This window comes from Gymnodraco acuticeps, unplaced genomic scaffold (assembly GCF_902827175.1).
Source record: "Gymnodraco acuticeps unplaced genomic scaffold, fGymAcu1.1, whole genome shotgun sequence".
NCBI classification, from domain to species: domain Eukaryota; kingdom Metazoa; phylum Chordata; class Actinopteri; order Perciformes; family Bathydraconidae; genus Gymnodraco; species Gymnodraco acuticeps.
The window spans coordinates 22501-42500 of NW_022991707.1; the positions used below are offsets into that span (position 1 = coordinate 22501).

At 42.7% G+C, this 20000-nt stretch overlaps 1 protein-coding gene across 1 annotated transcript in view; it reads left to right on the forward strand.

The window, feature by feature from the left end:
• Window positions 1–20000, forward strand: part of LOC117534681 (receptor-type tyrosine-protein phosphatase mu-like) — a gene marked incomplete at its 5' end in the record, with an annotated part of 35950 nt that overhangs the window by 14753 nt on the left and 1197 nt on the right. The window contains 12 exon segments of the mRNA XM_034198914.1: window positions 71–107; window positions 1520–1617; window positions 2600–2716; window positions 2872–3026; window positions 4236–4371; window positions 5538–5687; window positions 6455–6628; window positions 9091–9222; window positions 10783–10908; window positions 16183–16346; window positions 18997–19132; window positions 19274–20000. The exon segment at window positions 19274–20000 is cut by the window's right edge and continues 1197 nt beyond it. Coding sequence (XP_034054805.1) covers window positions 71–107; window positions 1520–1617; window positions 2600–2716; window positions 2872–3026; window positions 4236–4371; window positions 5538–5687; window positions 6455–6628; window positions 9091–9222; window positions 10783–10908; window positions 16183–16346; window positions 18997–19132; window positions 19274–19327 — 1479 coding nt within the window.

Genomic DNA, 20000 nt, shown 5'->3' on the forward strand with positions numbered 1-20000 from the left:
AATTTAATATCTATCTAATTACATTTTTGGGATATTTTAGTTTCTAATTAAGTGTTTCCTCTTCTCTCAGGGATACCACCGACCCAATCACTACATCGCCACCCAAGGTAAGCCCTGAAAACACACTTTCAATATACTTTAATTACACCTATAATAATAAGTAGTGTGTGTGTGTGTGTGTGTGTGTGTGTGTGTGTGTGTGTGTGTGTGTGATGTTCTGTGGGTAAATAATTTAAAAAAATTCAATTATTTCTAAAAATATTCAATCTTTATTTCTCACAGAATTAAGACTTTTTTCTCATAATGAACTCCAAAATATTCAGACCTTTCTATGTAAATATTACCATTTTCTCTGTGTATATATTCAGAGTTTTTGGTCTATATTTATTTTGTAATGTTTTAACTGTTTCTCAAGATGTTTTAACGTCTTCTCAAAATGCAGATATTTTTTCTTGTACATCTTTAAACTTTTTTAAAATAAATGGGAAGGCCGGGTGAAGATTAAGACATGCTTATATGGGTTACCATCCCCCAAAGCATCATGGTAGTTCTAGTACCAAAGCCCTTTAATTACCACCTCACCCCTGCGCCTTTTAGTAACAACCTGCAGTTACCACCACCGACCACAGGTGGCGCCCAATAACCCACAACTCAAATCTGAAGAAATAAAAACTTATCTAACAGTTTAAGTTTTAAATCTAACTTTCAGATACCTGCAGACACACCCACACACACAGACACATATACACACACACAGACACATATACACACAATTTCCTCCCTTGAGGGGTCGATATAGTGTTAGCCAAACTGTGGGGTCCACACACACAAACACACACACACACACAAACACACACACATCCTCCTGAACAAACTTGAGTGTTTGTGCCAACATGTCAGTCTGTGAGCATGAATATTGAGTGTGTGTATAGGTGTCTCTGTGTGTGTGTGTGTGTGTGTGTGTGTGTGTGTGTGTGTGTGTGTGTGTGTGTGTGTGTGTGTGTGTGTATAGGTGTGTGTGTGTGTGCGTGTGTGCTTGTGTGTGTGTGTGTGTGTGTGTGTGTGTGTGCAGGCAGCAGATTCTCGCTGTAAAACACTTGAGGACAGGAATGGATTAGCATGAACTAATTAGCTCGTCAAAACACAGACAGTCAACAGTGATTAAAAACATGTTCGGCGTGTGTGTGTGTTTGTGTGTGCGTGCGCTTAATTTGAATTAATGAAAAAGAGTCATTATAATTCATGTACAGCTCCGGTGTCGCCTGCTGATCCGCCGTCTAATATGAAGTTTACTCTGTGTGTGTGTGTGTCTGTCTGTCTGTGTGTGTCTGTCTGTCTGTCTGTGTGTGTGTGTGTGTGTGTGTGTGTGTGTGTGTGTGTGTGTGTGTGTGTGTGTGTGTGTGTGTGTGTGTGTGTGTGTGTGTGTGTGTGTGTGTGTGTGTGTGTGTGTGTGTGTGTGTGTGTGTGTGTGTGTGTGTGTGTGTGTGTGTGTGTGTGTGTGTGTGTGTGTGTGTTGCAGGTCCCATGCAGGAGACTGTGTACGATTTCTGGAGGATGGTTTGGCAGGAAAACACCGCCGCCATCGTCATGGTAACTAACCTGGTGGAGGTGGGGCGGGTGAGTGGCACACACACACACACACACACACACACATTGATTGTTGTGGCCATCTGGTTGTTGTTATTGTTCGTCTCTTGATGAAGTTGGGGACTTCATTTCCCAGAGTGCATCTGTCAGTCTCTGCTCTTTGTGTCTCCTCCTCTGTTGTTGGAAAAGTTTATTCCCTGAAACTCCCGCGTGGATTAATTAGCATTTTCGAGCAGAAATTTACATTCGTATGGACCCGAAACTCATCTGGGTTGATGCATAGTCATAAACATAGGGAGCAATTAAAGTAGATACAAAAAAAACAACATGGAAATATATTTATTTAAAGAAGATAATTACAATAAAAAGATGAAAATAAACTTTAAACATGTTAAAACTATTCAAAAACACGTCTTCTGAAACACAGAGAAGATTTAACCTGAGATTATCTTCCTCACACACACACACACACACACACACACACACACACACACACACACACACACACACACGCACACACCTGCAGGCGTGCTCCAGGTCCCAGCTCTCATTACCCAGAAGGCACCAGGGATCCAGGAGAGCTGCAGAGGGGGATTCTGGGATAGATCCAACTGATTATCACACACACACACACACACACACACACACACACACACCAGTGTCACTTTAGCACTGCAACCCCCCTCCGTTCACCTCGTTTGTTGCTGTGGCGACAATGTGATTAGCTCCGCAGTAATTAGCTGTTAATGAGAAAGGGGCGGGGCCTCTAATGAGATTTTAATATCAGCTGTTTAATTAATGAGCCCATTTAATGCTGATGAATAAACACCACTCTCTGTCTGTGTGTGTGTGTGTGTGTGTGTGTGTGTGTGTGTGTGTGTGTGTGTGTGTGTGTGTGTGTGTGTGTGTGTGTGTGTGTGTGTGTGTGTGTGTGTGTTTGTTTGTTTGTTTGTTTGTTTGTGTGTGTGTGTGTGTGTGTGTGTGTGTGTATATTTTCTGTGTGTGTGTGCAGGTGAAGTGTTGTAAATACTGGCCAGACGACACAGAGATTTACGGCGACATGAAGGTGACGCTGATCGAGACCCAGCTGCTTTCAGAGTACGTGATCCGGACCTTTGCCGTGGAGAAGGTAACACACACACACACACACACACACACACACACACACTCACACACACATACACACTCCCACACACACATACTTAATGTCAGTAATGAAGTGGGGAAGTTTCATGGTGAGTAACATCTATGTGTGTGTGTGTGTTACCTCTCTGTTTCTGTCAGCGTGGCGTGGCAGAGATCAGGGAGATCCGGCAGTTTCATTTCACCGGTTGGCCGGATCACGGCGTGCCGCTTCACGCCACTGGCCTGCTCGGATTCATCCGCCGCGTCAAGGCCAAAACCCCCCCGACCGCCGGACCAACCGTAGTCCACTGCAGGTAAATACTAACTTACATCTTATCGGGACCCTGAAGTCCCTGGTCCAATGGGATCACCACCGCTAAGCTAAAGGAGGCTAATGTTGGGCTATAAAGGAACTATAGCACGGTCACATGACTTCACGTCACCACCGCTAAGCTAAAGGTGGCTAATGTTGGGCTATAAAGGAACTACAGCAAGGTCACATGACTTCATGTCACCACCGCTAAGCTAAAGGTGGCTAATGTTGGGCTATAAAGGAACTACAGCACGGTCACATGACTTCACGTCACCACCGCTAAGCTAAAGGAGGCTAATGTTGGGCTATAAAGGAACTATAGCACGGTCACATGACTTCACGTCACCACCGCTAAGCTAAAGGTGGCTAATGTTGGGCTATAAAGGAACTACAGCAAGGTCACATGACTTCATGTCACCACCGCTAAGCTAAAGGTGGCTAATGTTGGGCTATAAAGGAACTACAGCACGGTCACATGACTTCACGTCACCACCGCTAAGCTAAAGGTGGCTAATGTTGGGCTATAAAGGAACTATAGCACGGTCACATGACTTCATGTCACCACCGCTAAGCTAAAGGTGGCTAATGTTGGGCTATAAAGAAACTACAGCACGGACACATGACTTCACGTCACCACCGCTAAGCTAAAGGTGGCTAATGTTGGGCTATAAAGGAACTATAGCACGGTCACATGACTTCATGTCACCACCGCTAAGCTAAAGGTGGCTAATGTTGGGCTATAAAGGAGCTACAGCACGGTCACATGACTTCACGTCACCACCGCTAAGCTAAAGGTGGCTAATGTTGGGCTATAAAGAAACTACAGCACGGTCACATGACTTCACGTCACCACCGCTAAGCTAAAGGTGGCTAATGTTGGGCTATAAAGAAACTACAGCACGGTCACATGACTTCACGTCACCACCGCTAAGCTAAAGGCGGCTAATGTTGGGCTATAAAGGAACTTTAGCACGGTCACATGACTTCACGTCACCACCGCTAAGCTAAAGGAGGCTAATGTTGGGCGTGATGACGTTTATTTGTCTCATTTAGACACTTGTTGGCAACTGCCTTTTTCAAATCCACCAGTGAGGTATTAAAAAATATATATATCTTCAGCTTCTGTTAACCACAGACCTGATTTCAGGCTTCAAACCAGAAACACGGTAAGAAATGTGTGTAAATAAGTGTGTGTGTGTTTGTGTTTCAGTGCGGGCGCAGGGCGTACAGGCTGCTTCATAGTGATCGACATCATGCTGGACATGGCGGAACGAGAAGGCGTCGTCGACATTTACAACTGTGTCCGAGAGCTACGAGCACGCAGGGTGAACATGGTGCAGACAGAGGTAATTATATATCAGGTCAAAATATATAAGGGGAGTCAAGATAAACACATTCTGTTAACATCCATCCCCCAATAATGGGAGAATCATGGGAGATGTAGTCCCAAAAACCCTCGATTTTCACCAGATCCTGCCTATTGTAATAACGTGCAGTTACCACCGCCAACCAGAGGCGGCGCCAAAGCAATCTTAACTGAAATCTGAAGTATTGAAAACGTTGTATCTGACAAATGTTACTTTCGGATAAATGCAGACACTATAATACAGAAATGCACAAACAAACACACCCATACTTGTTTTCTACACTTTGAGGGGTCCACATATTTTAGCCGAATTGTGGGGTCCACACAAAAACAGAATACTTGTGTTCCTCACAGGGGACATGTACATTGTTACAGCAATAATAAAGAGCCAGAAATCACTAAATATTGAATAAGAGGCTTAAATATTAAGGTAAAAAGGAAATTACACAATTTACAAAATACACATCCAGGTGTACAACAAAAAGTACCAGTAACAGTTTTTTAAAGTGTAGCATGGATAAAGTAGTGTGATAGCAGTCAGGTTAGTTGTATTACAAGTGGAAGTATACAGTATATTGCACAGTATTTTAAAGATGTATTACATAGTTGAATTGTCATTTATATTTAATTTAATATTCCATTCTTTACACACTTAATGTAAATAATATCCTGCTTTATTTTATTGTTTTGACTGAAAATTGTCCTCTCAATATTGTTTTATTTGTCAGATAGTTTTTAGATAATTCAACTTGTATATTGTTTTACTTTTTAATGCTGTTTTATTTCTATTTTGAAATGTTCACATTTTTGAGTTGTTTATTTCTTGTCTTTTCATTTCTACTTGTGTGCATGCCTTGTTTTTGATGCTGCAGCAACATGTCCCGATTTGGGATCAGTAAAGTGCTTCTTATGTTATATGTTGTCTAAGAGATAGCAATACATATAGACTAGTTTCTTCTCATTCCTTCTTCACACAGGATTGTTTGGTTGTTATTGTTCTGCAGTTCTTCTGAAGTCTGACAGGAAGTGACAGAGATGACCCTCTCTTCTTCCTTTAATGTCACTCCTCTTCCTCTCTCTTGACATAAATCTTTTATGAAGTGACATTTTCCTCCAGAGCTGACGGTTCCTCTCTTGGGTTTTCAGGAGCAGTACGTCTTCATCCACGACGCCATCTTGGAGGCGTGTCTCTGCGGCGACACCGCCATCCCGGCCAATCAGCTGCGCTCTGTGTACTACGAGATGAACCGATTGGACCCTCAGACCAACTCCAGCCAGATCAAAGAGGAGTTCAGGGTAACGTGTTTTTAGGTTGTACATAATGAACGACTGACTATATGTGTTAATAATATATCATATAAATACATTTGTTAGTAAACAGTGTATAATGGGTTATAACACCTATAAATGTTTGTTACCCACTACTAAAGGGTTATAAACAACCGATTATACAGTTTCAAATGTAAGTAATCAGTTATTAAATGCTAATAAACCATTACTTCTGCAGATATTCATTTTAATAACCAATTATTTAAGAGTAATAAACCATTACATCTGCAATCATATATATAACTTAATTTGAAACAGTTATTAACTAAATAAGCCTCTATTGAAGGATAATAACTCCAATTACTCTGTAATATATTGGTATTTAATGCAGACTCTTACAGGATGATGAATATTGTTTGTTATTTTGTATTATTAATAGTATTGGTATTTATCTGTTATGCTGTATTCTATAACTAATGAATATTTATGTATTGTGTAATGGTGGAAATATTGGTATTTATGTGCTCAAAAACTGAAAAGGGTTATGGTTTTGTTTTTTTAGATGTAAATATTGATTATTGTTATTAAGGGTATTGTTTAGTAGTATGTTTTAGCAAAGACTCTGAACATGGTGATAATATAGATTGTTACTATTATTTATATTTTTAAAAGCGTTTTTGGGGCAACCAGTGCCTTAATTGGAGCGACACAGCTCTACCAATTAAGCCAACAACAGCCCCAGTATTGATTGATTTTACTGCTTTAAGTATTAACAGTTTGTTATCGGTGTCCAGACGCTGAACATGGTGACGCCCACGCTGCGGGTGGAGGACTGCAGCATCGCTCTGCTGCCGAGGAACCACGAGAAGAACCGCTGCATGGACGTCCTTCCTCCAGACCGCTGCCTCCCCTTCCTCATCACCATCGACGGGGAAAGCTCCAACTACATCAACGCTGCTCTCATGGACGTACGTACAAATACTTTGTTACTGTACTTAAGTACATGTTTCTGGTATCAGTACTTTACTCCACTACTTTTTACTTTGACTTCTAACATGTTGAACTCAAATACCTGTACTTTCTACTTCTTACATGTTGAACTCAAATACCTGTACTTTCTACTTCTCACATGTTGAACTCAAATACCTGTACTTTCTACTTCTCACATGTTGAACTCAAATACCTGTACTTTCTACTTCTTACATGTTGAACTCAAATACCTGTACTTTCTACTTCTTACATGTTGAACTCAAATACCTGTACTTTCTACTTCTCACATGTTGAACTCAAATACCTGTACTTTCTACTTCTTACATGTTGAACTCAAATACCTGTACTTTCTACTTCTTACATGTTGAACTCAAATACCTGTACTTTCTACTTCTCACATGTTGAACACAAATACCTGTACTTTCTACTTCTTACATGTTGAACTCAAATACCTGTACTTTCTACTTCTCACATGTTGAACTCAAATACCTGTACTTTCTACTTCTTACATGTTGAACTCAAATACCTGTACTTTCTACTTCTTACATGTTGAACACAAATACCTGTACTTTCTACTTCTTACATGTTGAACTCAAATACCTGTACTTTCTACTTCTCACATGTTGAACTCAAATACCTGTACTTTCTACTTCTTACATGTTGAACACAAATACCTGTACTTTCTACTTCTTACATGTTGAACTCAAATACCTGTACTTTCTACTTCTTACATGTTGAACTCAAATACCTGTACTTTCTACTTCTTACATGTTGAACTCAAATACCTGTACTTTCTACTTCTCACATGTTGAACTCAAATACCTGTACTTTCTACTTCTAACATGTTGAACCCAAATACCTGTACTTTCTACTTCTTACATGTTGAACTCAAATACCTGTACTTTCTACTTCTAACATGTTGAAGGGATATACGCTCAAAAGATGGCGTACGCCAGTTTCTACGCAATGTTTGCGATTTATAAAATACTAACTTGAGGGGAAAACGTGCGGTCCTCCACGCAAACTCTGACCCATGCGTACGCACTAAGCACAAACACGGGAGAGACGAGAAACTGCGACCCCGTTGGCAGAAGGAAGAATGGAGAGAAATATGTGGAAATAATACCATGAACAAAATGTTACCTCTCATTTATCAGATATGAAGAATTCATTTTCAAACATTGATTAAAGCCAATCTTAAAATGATTTAACAAACGCCTGTGTGAGACTCCTCAGCGCACACAAACACATCACCTGGAGAAATAAATAAATACGGATATGTTATTTAAAACCACCTCGAATATGTTGTGTTAATGTTATGAAATGTTTCCTCATAAATGATGCGGTGAGCAGGAGGACAGAGTTACGTCTAAACTGACGCCGTGTTGCATTTCTATAGGTTGTAGATACGAGCATGGTTTTATAGACTATCACGTTTAATCGTGTTTTATGCCGTTTGCTAAGACTTGATAAGTCGCTCGTAAAACACAGGAGGTATGGAAGCTAAGAACACCATGTGGTCAATTGAACAGCTAATATAAAGTTGCGGCGGGGGGGGGGGGGGGGGGGGGTTGAGACGCACAGGCTGCAGTGGAGACGCTGCGCACAGCTGATCGACAGCTGGGACACAAACCACCAAATACGAAAACATAATTCAGATCCAGTCGTCATGACTCCACTCCGGGGGGATTCCCCGATCACTTCTTACAGTCTCTCATCAGGGGGGGGGTCTCCTGTCCCCGGTGCAAACACACTGCCTGAGGAAGGCTATGTGTATTGTTTTTGTCATGAACCTTTTTCAGACCACTTATTTATTTATGTTGGTGACGATCCGACCTCCATGCTGCTACTCTGGTTCAAACTGCATCCACCGAACAATATGATTTATCTCCACCTCCCAAAATAACCAGAATCTGACACGGTGTGAGATGTCTTTTTTAGCTGTTCTGTCGTCATTTCCTGCGATCTCCTTCATGCAGTCAGAATGAATGAATGAATGGGCGTTACGTGAAGCCCGCAAAAGCTGCACCGCATTTCGAGTCGGTTGTGATTTATAAAGGGAAACCGGCGTAAGAAGTGCCGTACGCACTTTCCTCGCCGGTACGCAATGTTTGGTGAATCGGAAAATGTCTGTACCTATTTTTTGGATTTCTACTACGTAAGCAACCTTCCCACGTGAACCCTACGCACGGCATTATAAATGAGGCCCCTGGTCTTCTCTAAAGAAGAGGGACCAATGGAAAACATTATATGTATTTTATTAAGTATCTATATTGTGTTTATTTAATCAAGTTCCCATGATGCTTTGGGAGAGTTCATTGGATGAGCTTGAGTGTTTAGAAATCCTTTAACCTTTATTTTAAATAATGACTTGTTGTACGAGGTATCACTGTGTCCCCTTGTTGTTTATTCACCTGTGTGATGTCACTTCCTGTTACAGAGCTACAAGCAGCCGTCAGCGTTCATCGTTACCCAGCATCCTTTGCCGAACACGGTGAAAGATTTCTGGCGTCTCGTCCTCGACTATCACTGCACGTCCATCGTCATGCTGAACGACGTGGACCCCGCACAGGTACTCACACAAAACCTCGAACTTCACTTATCAGTCTTTTAAATCTTCTTAATTAGGAATTATAAGAGGTTTCTATAGAAAACATATTTATTTCTAGTTTTGTAATTATCACCTGCACTGATAAATACAACCTACTTCCTGACTTGTTTACATCTTTTACTGCCTTGACCGTATTGTTCTTGCATTTGTATGGTAATGTTATTGTTTTGTAAGCGTACTGTTCAATGTATGATAGGTCCAATTTATAGTCACTTTATATATTATATATTAACAGTTTTAGCTTGTATTGTCAACATGAATCTAATACTGTCTGTTATGTGTGATTGCACCATCGGGAATGCTTGGAGTTTTGCTGTAGTGACAATAAAAGGAATCTAATCGAATCTATTGATATAAGAAGATGTACATTTCCATATATAAGAACATATTTTGCAGAGGTCAAATAACATTTTATCTGCAATTTGAGAGACGCAAAAACTAAGTACTGGTCCCAGGTCAGCCTGAAACAGCCCTCACTAAGATAAGATAACATAAGAAGTACTTTATTGATCCCAATTTGGGAAATGTTTGCGTTGCAGCAGCAGCATACAAAGACAAGGCATTGTACATTAGAGAAATTAAAAGACTATAAGCTTTGTCACAGAGGAGAGTTTTCAGTCTATGGCAGCATGGACTAGCAGCTGGTCCCAGGTCAGTCTGAACCAGCCCTCACTATAAGAGGAGAGTCTTCAGTCTATAGCAGCTGGACTAGCAGCTGGTCCCAGGTCAGTCTGAACCAGCCCTCACTATAAGAGGAGAGTTTTCAGTCTATGGCAGCATGGACTAGCAGCTGGTCCCAGGTCAGTCTGAACCAGCCCTCACTATAAGAGGAGAGTCTTCAGTCTATAGCAGCTGGACTAGCAGCTGGTCCCAGGTCAGTCTGAACCAGCCCTCACTATAAGAGGAGAGTCTTCAGTCTATAGCAGCTGAACTAGCAGCTGGTCCCAGGTCAGTCTGAACCAGCCCTCACTATAAGAGGAGAGTCTTCAGTCTTTAGCAGCAGAACTAGCAGCTGGTCCCAGGTCAGTCTGAACCAGCCCTCACTATAAGAGCCACTACAAGCTTTATAGGAGAGTCTTTAGCAGCTGGTCCCAGGTCAGTGTCCCTCACTATAAGAGGAGAGTCTTCAGTCTATAGCAGCTGGTCCCAGGTCAGTGTCCCTCACTATAAGAGGAGAGTCTTCAGTCTATAGCAGCTGGTCCCCAGGTCAGTGTCCCTCACTATAAGAGGAGAGTCTTCAGTCTATAGCAGCTGGTGCCCAGGTCAGTGTCCCTCACTATAAGAGGAGAGTCTTCAGTCTATAGCAGCTGGTCCCCAGGTCAGTGTCCCTCACTATAAGAGGAGAGTCTTCAGTCTATAGCAGCTGGTCCCCAGGTCAGTGTCCCTCACTATAAGAGGAGAGTCTTCAGTCTATAGCAGCTGGTCCCCAGGTCAGTGTCCCTCACTATAAGAGGAGAGTCTTCAGTCTTTAGCAGCTGGTCCCAGGTCAGTCTCATCTTTAACCCCGTCTTTCTGTCCCAGTTGTGTCCTCAGTACTGGCCTGAAAACGGCCTCCATCGCCTCGGCTCTCTGCAGGTGGAGTTTGTTTCTGCAGATCTGGAGGAGGACGTCATCAGTCGCATCTTCAGGATCTACAACACGGCCAGGGTGCGTTTGTTTTACTCTCTGACACCTCCCTCTGTTTGTTATACGCTGATGACACTCAGTTATATATCGTGTTAAAACCCTCACAGAAATGTTGTGAGGATAAATGTGAAGCTCGGTCTTTGTGATTCAGACTCAAAAACAACTGGTCTTTGAATCGACTTGAGTTAGTTTTGAACCTTTCTTGGTCTCCACAAATCAAACTGGTCTTGCTGTCGACTTGAATTGGTCTTTGACTTGTTTTTAAATCAATTGTTGACCTAGAAAAGTTGTGAAAGAAAACCGGGGATTAGCGTTGGAAAGAAACTGTCGCCTGTTATGGGTTTATTACATCACATTACATTTCATTGCATTTAGCTGACGCTTTTATCCAAAGCAACTTACAATAAGTGCGTTCGACCAGGAAGACACAACCTTGAAGAAAACAGAATCATAAAGTACATCAGGTTTCATAGAGCCAAACATTTCAAGTGCTACTCAACTGGCTTTAGATAAGCCAGTCCTTTATTAGTATATAAGTGCTTTGTTAATAGTTCTATCGCTCGAAGTGGAGTCGAAAGAGATGAGTTTTCAGTCTGGAAGGTGTGTTAGCTTTCTGCCGTCCTGATGTCAATGGGGAGCTCATTCCACCATCTTGGAGCCAGGACAGCAAACCCACGTGTTTCTGCTGATGGGAACTTGGGTCCCCCTCGCAGCGAGGGTGCAGCGAGTCGTTTGGTTGATGCAGAGCGGAGTGCACGCGCTGGGGTGTACGGTTTAACCATGTCCTGGATGTAGGAAGGGCCAGATCCATTCGCAGCATGGTACGCAAGTACCAGTGTCTTGAAGTGGATTCTAGCAGTTACCGGAAGCCAGTGAAGGGAGCGGAGGAGCGGAGTGGTGTGGGAGAATTTAGGAAGGTTGAAGACCAGGCGAGCCGCTGCATTCTGGATGAGCTGCAGAGGTCGGATGGCACATGCAGGTAGACCAGCCAGGAGGGAGTTGCAGTAGTCTAGGCGTGAGATGACGAGAGCCTGGACCAGAACCTGAGTCGCTTTCTGGGTCAGCTGGGGACGTATCTTCCTGATGTTGTAAAGCGTGTATCTGCAGCAGCGGGTTGTAGCAGCGATGTTTGCAGTGAAGGACAGGTTGTTATCTAGGGTCACACCCAGATTCCTTGCAGTCTGAGTCGGGGAAACAACTGAGGTGCCGATGTTGATTGTTAGGTCAAGAGTGGGACAATCTTTTCCCGGAAGGAAGAGCAGCTCAGTCTTGTCAAGGTTGAGCTTGAGGTGATGAGCAGACATCCACTGAGAGATGTCAGCTAGACAAGCAGAGATGCGTGCGACGACCTGGGTCTCTGAGCGGGGAAAGGACAGAATTAATTGGGTGTCGTCAGCGTAGCAGTGGTAAGAAAAACCATGCGGGCTAATGACTGATCCGAGCGAGTTTGTGTACAAGGAGAAGAGGAGGGGACCAAGAACAGAGCCCTGAGGGACCCCTGTAGTTAATTGACAAGGGTCGGACTCAGACCCTCTCCAAGTCACCCTGTAGGTACGGTCTTTGAGGTATGAGGTGAGGAGGGAAAGAGCAGAGCCTGAAACTCCAAGTTTTTGGAGAGTGCGAAGGAGGATCTGATGATTCACCGTGTCGAATGCAGCAGACAGGTCCAACAGGATGATGACAGAGGAGAGGGATGCAGTTTTGGCAGTGTGCAGTTCCTCCGTGACAGCAATGAGAGCAGTTTCTGTGGAGTGACCTGCCTTGAAACCAGACTGGTGCGGATCCAGAAGGTTGTTCTGATTGAGATAACAGGAGAGTTGTTTAAAGACAGCGCGTTCAAGTGATTTAGACAGGAACGGGAGGAGAGAGACAGGCCTGTAGTTTATAACATCAGACGGGTTGAGAGTGGGTTTCTTTAGGAGAGGGTTTACTCTTGCCTCCTTGAGACTGTTTGGAAAGTGACCAGAAGTTAGAGAAGTGTTGATGAAATGGGTGAGAAACGGTAGAATATCAGGAGCGATAGTCTGAAGGAGGTTTGAAGGGATAGTGTCCAGAGGACAGGTGGTAGGGCGGGCAGAGGTAATGAGGGTAAGAACCTCACTTGGAGAGAGAGGGGAAAAGGAGGTTAGTGTGTTGGTGGAAGGAGGGTCTGATGACCCAGCGGTGAGTAAAGGTGAGTCAGAAAAAGAAGAGCGAATATCATCAACCTTTTTTTCAAAGTGGGTAACAAAGTCGCTTGACAGAAGTGAGGAGGGGGGGAGGAGCTTTTGGAGGGTCCAAGAGGGTGGAGAAGATGGAAAATAGTTTTTTAGGATTGGAATAGGAAGATTGGATCTTATCTTGAAAGAAAGTGCTTTTTGCCTGAGAGATCGAAGCAGAGAAAGAGGAGAGGAGAGCGTGATAGGTTAGGAGGTCGTCACGGTGTTTGGATTTCCACCGTTTCCACTCTGCTGCCCTAAGGACGGTTCTATTAGCACGCAGTGCATCATTTAGCCAGGGAGCAGGAGGGGACTGACGAGCCTGCCGAGATGTGAGAGGACAGAGAGAGTCCAGAGAGGATGAGAGAGTAGAGAGGAGAGTTTCTGCAGCAGAGTTTGGAGGTAGTAGTTGGAACGAGTCCGAGGAAGGGAGGGCTGAGAGCACCGACGAGGCAAAGGTAGAGGGAGAGAGGGAGCGAAGGTTACGGCGGACAAGTGTAGGATGAGAAGAGATTAGTTTGTTATGTTTGGAAAGGGGTAGAGAGAATGAAATGAAGAAGTGATCGGATGTGTGGAGCGGGTTTACAGAGAGGTTAGAAGTAGCGCAGTTCCTTGAGAATATGAGATCAAGGACATTGCCAGCTTTATGAGTCGGTGGGGACGGAGACAGTGAGAAAGCAAAGGCGGTTAACAAAGATGTTAGTTCGTCTATCTTCCCCATCTAGAGGTTGAAGTCTCCGAGAAGTACAGCGGGAGGGCCAGTTTCAGGGATGTGTGAGAGGAGATGATCTAATTCCTCCAAGAAGTCCCCCAAGGCGCCTGGTGGACGGTAGAGAACAACAATGGTTAACTGTATAGGATGGGTTACTGTGACGGCATGGAATTCAAAGGTGGAAGGAGTGAAGTTAGGTAGCTTGAAGAGGGAAAAGCTCCATTTGGGAGAGAGCAGGAGACCAGTGCCACCTCCTCTGCCAGTGGGTCTGGGTGTATGGGAGAAGGAATATGCTGTGGAGAGAGCTGCTGGGGTGGATGTGTTGGATGGAGTAATCCACGTCTCAGTGAGAGCAAGGAAACCCAGAGACTGCAGGGAGGTGTAGCCAGAGATGAAGTCAGCCTTAGGAACAGCTGACTGGCAGTTCCACAGGTCACCTGAAACTAGATGTTGGATCTCAGTGGAGCATGTGGGATAGACGAGAGCAGGCCGGTTATAGCGATTAGGAGATACACGGGGCCAGTGATAATTGCGAGAAGACACATGAACAGGAATGGAGAAAATACACATGATTATAGCATGAGGGGCTAAACAACAAAATAAAATAAAACACCAGCGATACTTAGCTCAATCAGAGTAGGATTTGCCTCCTCTTTGCCTCCCTCGTGACTCCCGCAGGACTCTAATGTCTTTGTCAGTCTTTGCCAGTCTTAGCCTGTCTGACGCTGAAGCTGACGCTCCAGGAAAGTGCTACCTAAAATGGACACCTGATTGCTGAGTTCTCACAGCTGTGGGGCCACGTCCCTTTAATTAGTTCACTCTCTGCAGCTGGTGGCCCTCAAAAGGAAATCTAGACTGGCTTCCTCCTGAGTTGTTATTGTATTTGAAGTGGCCCAATGGTTTTACAATTACATGAAACCCTAAGTTATAAAGTTCTGAGTTTAACCCTTAATACAGTTACACCTACTCAATAAAGCTCTTAGTATTCTACACATGTTTAAATCAAAGTTAACCCTAGCAGTCAGTTAGTTCACTTTAAGGTTTCAGTCAAATGACTTGTCCCAAGTTTCTGCCTGACAGATGCTGTAGCGGTTTTGAGATTTAAAAACACAATTTCAGTCAGATCAACTTCAGAGCATTGATACAGAGGTACACACACACACACACACACACACACACACACACACACACACACACACACACACACACACACACACACACACACACACACACACACACACACACACACACACACACACACACACACACAAACACTGAAACAGAGAAGTCTAAAGACAGAATGTTACTCACACAATTCTAGAAGTCTCCAGTTGCTTTTCTGTCAAAATCGAGTTGCACACAGTTTATGGTTTATGGCTTTTTCTCGCCTGCATTTAGTTTCAAAGTCACATCGAACTGGTGTTGGTAGATTATTTTGATGCTAGTCGTGCCAGTAGAGGAGGGTGAAATCTTAATAACTGAATATCTAGCAGACAGTGTAAACAGACTAAATCAAACGCACCCTGTGTTTGATTTTGACCCCTTTACGTCCTCAGGTATTCAGGGTGTGTTTGATTCCTGTCTCCTAACGTTCCTCCTTATTTAGATCCAGAAACCTCAGTTTCTCTCCAGTTATTTTAGCAGATTTAGATCAGATGCGTTTGATTTAATCACCCCCTCGCCCCCCCCGTCGGGCTGAGTTTAGGTTTGATTTGTGCCTCGTTTCCTCCCTGTGTCTCACTTCATTTTGGCTGTGTTTGATCCAGATCCCCCCCCCCCACCCGCCTCCAGGTGGCAGGTCGGATTTAGCTCTCAGTGCGTTTGATTCGAGAGCTTTCTCCTCCCTGTCGGCTCACATTTAGGTTAGAATCGGTTAACCCCCCCCCCTCCTACCTGTCTCTTCTTTATTCACTTCTTACATGTGTTACTAACATTCTCCCTTCCTTTCCTATGTCCTGCTTCTCCTTCCCTTCCCTCCTTTCCTTTTCCACGTCCTTATTTCCTTTCCATGTCATATGTCCTACTTTACCTTTCCTTACCTCCTCATTCCTATCCTACCTTACTTACCCCTTCTTTGGTTTTCTCCTTATTTCCTTCCCTCCTTCTCTCCTTTACAATGAGCTTTCCCCTATCCTTCCCTTTCCTGTCCTCTCCTCTCCTTCTTGCCTTCCTTCCTTCTTCCTTCTTATCCGTATCCATATTTCCTTTCCTATGTCCGTCTTCCTTTTCCTTATTCCCGCTTCCTTCTTCCTTTCCTAACCTGCTTATTAACCTCTCCTCACCTCCTCTTTACCTTTCCTTTCCTTACTTCTTCTCAGCGTGTAGCTTTCATTAACTTTATGGTGCGCTTGTTTTAACCCCTGTCTCCTCCCTGTCTCCCCCCAGCCTCAGGACGGGTACCGCATGGTGCAGCAGTTCCAGTTCCTCGGCTGGCCGATGTACCGCGACACGCCCGTAAACAAGCGCTCCTTTCTGAAGCTCGTCCACCAGGTGGACAAGTGGCAGGACGAGTACGACGGGGGGGAAGGGAGGACCGTGGTGCACTGCCTGTAAGAGAGAAGTACTGCACAAATACACATTACTGAGTACTTTAGGACATTACAGAGTACTTTAGGACATTACAGAGTACTTTAGGAGACATCACAGAGTACTTTAGGACATCACATAGTACTTTAGGACATTACAGAGTACTTTAGGAGACATCACAGAGTACTTTAGGACATCACATAGTACTTTAGGACATTACAGAGTACTTTAGGACATTACAGAGTACTTTAAGACATTACAGAGTACTTTAGGACATCACATAGTACTTTAGGACATTACAGAGTACTTTAGGACATTACAGAGTACTTTGAGACATTACAGAGTACTTTAAGACATCACAGAGTACTTTAGGACATTACAGAGTACTTTAAGACATCACAGAGTACTTTAGGACATTACAGAGTACTTTAAGACATCACAGAGTACTTTAGGACATTACAGAGTACTTTAAGACATTACAGAGTACTTTAGGACATCACATAGTACTTTAGGAGACATCACAGAGTACTTTAGGAGACATCACAGAGTACTTTAGGAGACATCACAGAGTACTTTAGGACATCACAGAGTACTTTAGGAGACATCACAGAGTACTTTAGGAGACATTACAGAGTACTTTGGAGACATCACAGAGTACTTTAGGACATCACAGAGTACTTTAGGAGACATTACAGAGTACTTTAGGACATCACAGAGTACTTTAGGAGACATCACAGAGTACTTTAGGAGACATCACAGAGTACTTTAGGACATTACAGAGTACTTTAGGACATCACAGAGTACTTTAGGAGACATCACAGAGTACTTTAGGACATTACAGAGTACTTTAGGAGACATTACAGAGTACTTTGGAGACATCACAGAGTACTTTAGGAGACATCACAGAGTACTTTAGGACATCACAGAGTACTTTAGGAGACATCACAGAGTACTTTAGGAGACATCACAGAGTACTTTCGGACATCACAGAGTACTTTAGGAGACATTACAGAGTACTTTAGGACATTACAGAGTACTTTAGGAGACATTACCGAGTACTTTAGGACATCACAGAGTACTTTAGGAGACATCACAGAGTACTTTAGGAGACATCACAGAGTACTTTAGGAGACATCACAGAGTACTTTAGGACATTACAGAGTACTTTAGGACATCACAGAGTACTTTAGGAGACATCACAGAGTACTTTAGGAGACATCACAGAGTACTTTAGGACATTACAGAGTACTTTAGGACATCACAGAGTACTTTAGGAGACATCACAGAGTACTTTAGGAGACATTACAGAGTACTTTCGGACATCACAGAGTACTTTAGGAGACATTACAGAGTACTTTAGGACATTACAGAGTACTTTAGGAGACATTACCGAGTACTTTAGGACATTACAGAGTACTTTAGGAGACATCACAGAGTACTTTAGGAGACATCACAGAGTACTTTAGGAGACATCACAGAGTACTTTAGGACATTACAGAGTACTTTAGGACATCACAGAGTACTTTAGGAGACATCACAGAGTACTTTAGGAGACATCACAGAGTACTTTAGGACATTACAGAGTACTTTAGGAGACATTACAGAGTACTTTAGGAGACATTACAGAGTACTTTAGGACATCACAGAGTACTTTAGGAGACATTACAGAGTACTTTAGGACATTACAGAGTACTTTAGGAGACATTACAGAGTACTTTAGGACATCACAGAGTACTTTAGGAGACATTACAGAGTACTTTAGGAGACATTACAGAGTACTTTAGGAGACATTACAGAGTACTTTAGGACATCACAGAGTACTTTAGGAGACATCACAGAGTACTTTAGGAGACATTACAGAGTACTTTAGGACATTACAGAGTACTTTAGGACATCACAGAGTACTTTAGGAGACATCACAGAGTACTTTAGGAGACATTACAGAGTACTTTAGGACATTACAGAGTACTTTAGGACATCACAGAGTACTTTAGGACATCACAGAGTACTTTAGGAGACATTACAGAGTACTTTAGGAGACATCACAGAGTACTTTAGGACATCACCGAGTACTTTAGGAGACATCACAGAGTACTTTAGGACATCACAGAGTACTTTAGGACATCACATAGTACTTTAGGAGACATCACAGAGTACTTTAGGACATCACAGAGTACTTTAGGAGACATTACAGAGTACTTTAGGAGACATTACAGAGTACTTTAGGAGACATCACAGAGTACTTTAGGAGACATTACAGAGTACTTTAGGACATCACAGAGTACTTTGAGACATTACAGAGTACTTTATTACTACTATGTATATCGTAAATACTGCTATACTACTGAAGATATACGGTAATACTTCCAAATGCACTTTAACACAATTATACTACTGAAAAGATTCTGAGCTCCTTTGTGGTGTTTTGTCTCCATCTGGTGGCCAAACAGTGGAAGCACATGCTGAAAATTAAATCTCCTCTTCTTGTCTCCTCTCCTTTTCTCCTCTCCTTCTCACCTTGTCTCCTCTCCTTGTCTCCTCTCCTTCTCACCTTGTCTCCTCACCTTGTCTCCTCTCCTTTTCTCCTCTCCTTGCCTCCTCTCCTTTTCTCCTCACCTTGTCTCCTCACCTTGTCTCCTCTCCTTGTCTCCTCTCCTTGCCTCCTCTCCTCAGAAATGGCGGTGGTCGTAGTGGAGTGTTTTGCAGCGTCAGCATCGTGTGTGAAATGTTACGTCAGCAGCGCTGCGTCGATAACTTTCACGCCGTAAAAACTCTGAGAAACAACAAACCAAACATGGTGGACCTGCTGGTAATATTTACATTTATTTTTCTTTAAATTGTTTGAAATGTACAATAATCTATACATGAATGTAATATTATTTATATTTATTTTTATTTATGTAAATTTAATTACTAAAAAGTGTGTTTTTTGGGTGATTTTCCTCTACAGGAGCAGTATAAGTTCTGCTATGAAGTCGCTCTGGAGTATCTGAACTCTGCTTGAACCCAACGAGAGGAGAGGAGACAAGGAGTCAAGGAGAGGAGGAAGGAGAGGAGGTTTACTACTGACTGCAGGAGGAGGAGGAGGAGGAAGAGGAGTTTTTGCACTGCCTTGTTTGAACTCACCGTGTCATTTTTTTACATTTTTTGTCGTCTTGATGAACCAAAACATCTTCGCTTTTTCACTCCGAGTGGAGCGTCCTGTCAGCGAACACACAGGATCTTTGTGAACTCACCTCCACCTGTTTCACCGCTGCTTTAATAAAGGACTTCCTGTTTACATTTCTCAACGCACAGCGACACGTGGAGCTGCTGGAATATTTCAAACAATGGTTTTAATTGTACGTGATGCTTAAAGTTCATGAAGTGCAAACACCAAAGAAAGGGTCAAAAAGAAACGGGAAATATTTCAAATTATTAAAGAAAATAATTAGGAATAAAATGTTTCCTCGTCACGAAAAAGATATTTAGTAATAACGGAAAATTATGTATAATTAGGGGAGAATATTACTTGATACTAGAAAAATAAATAATAAGAAATAAAAAATAAATATATACACATTTAGAATTTCTTTTTTTTCTTCTCGTAATCACGAAAAAAACTGTTTACATGATTACGGAAAAAGAAAAGGACTATTAAGATATACATTTTAATTTTTAAAATGATGCCCAAATTT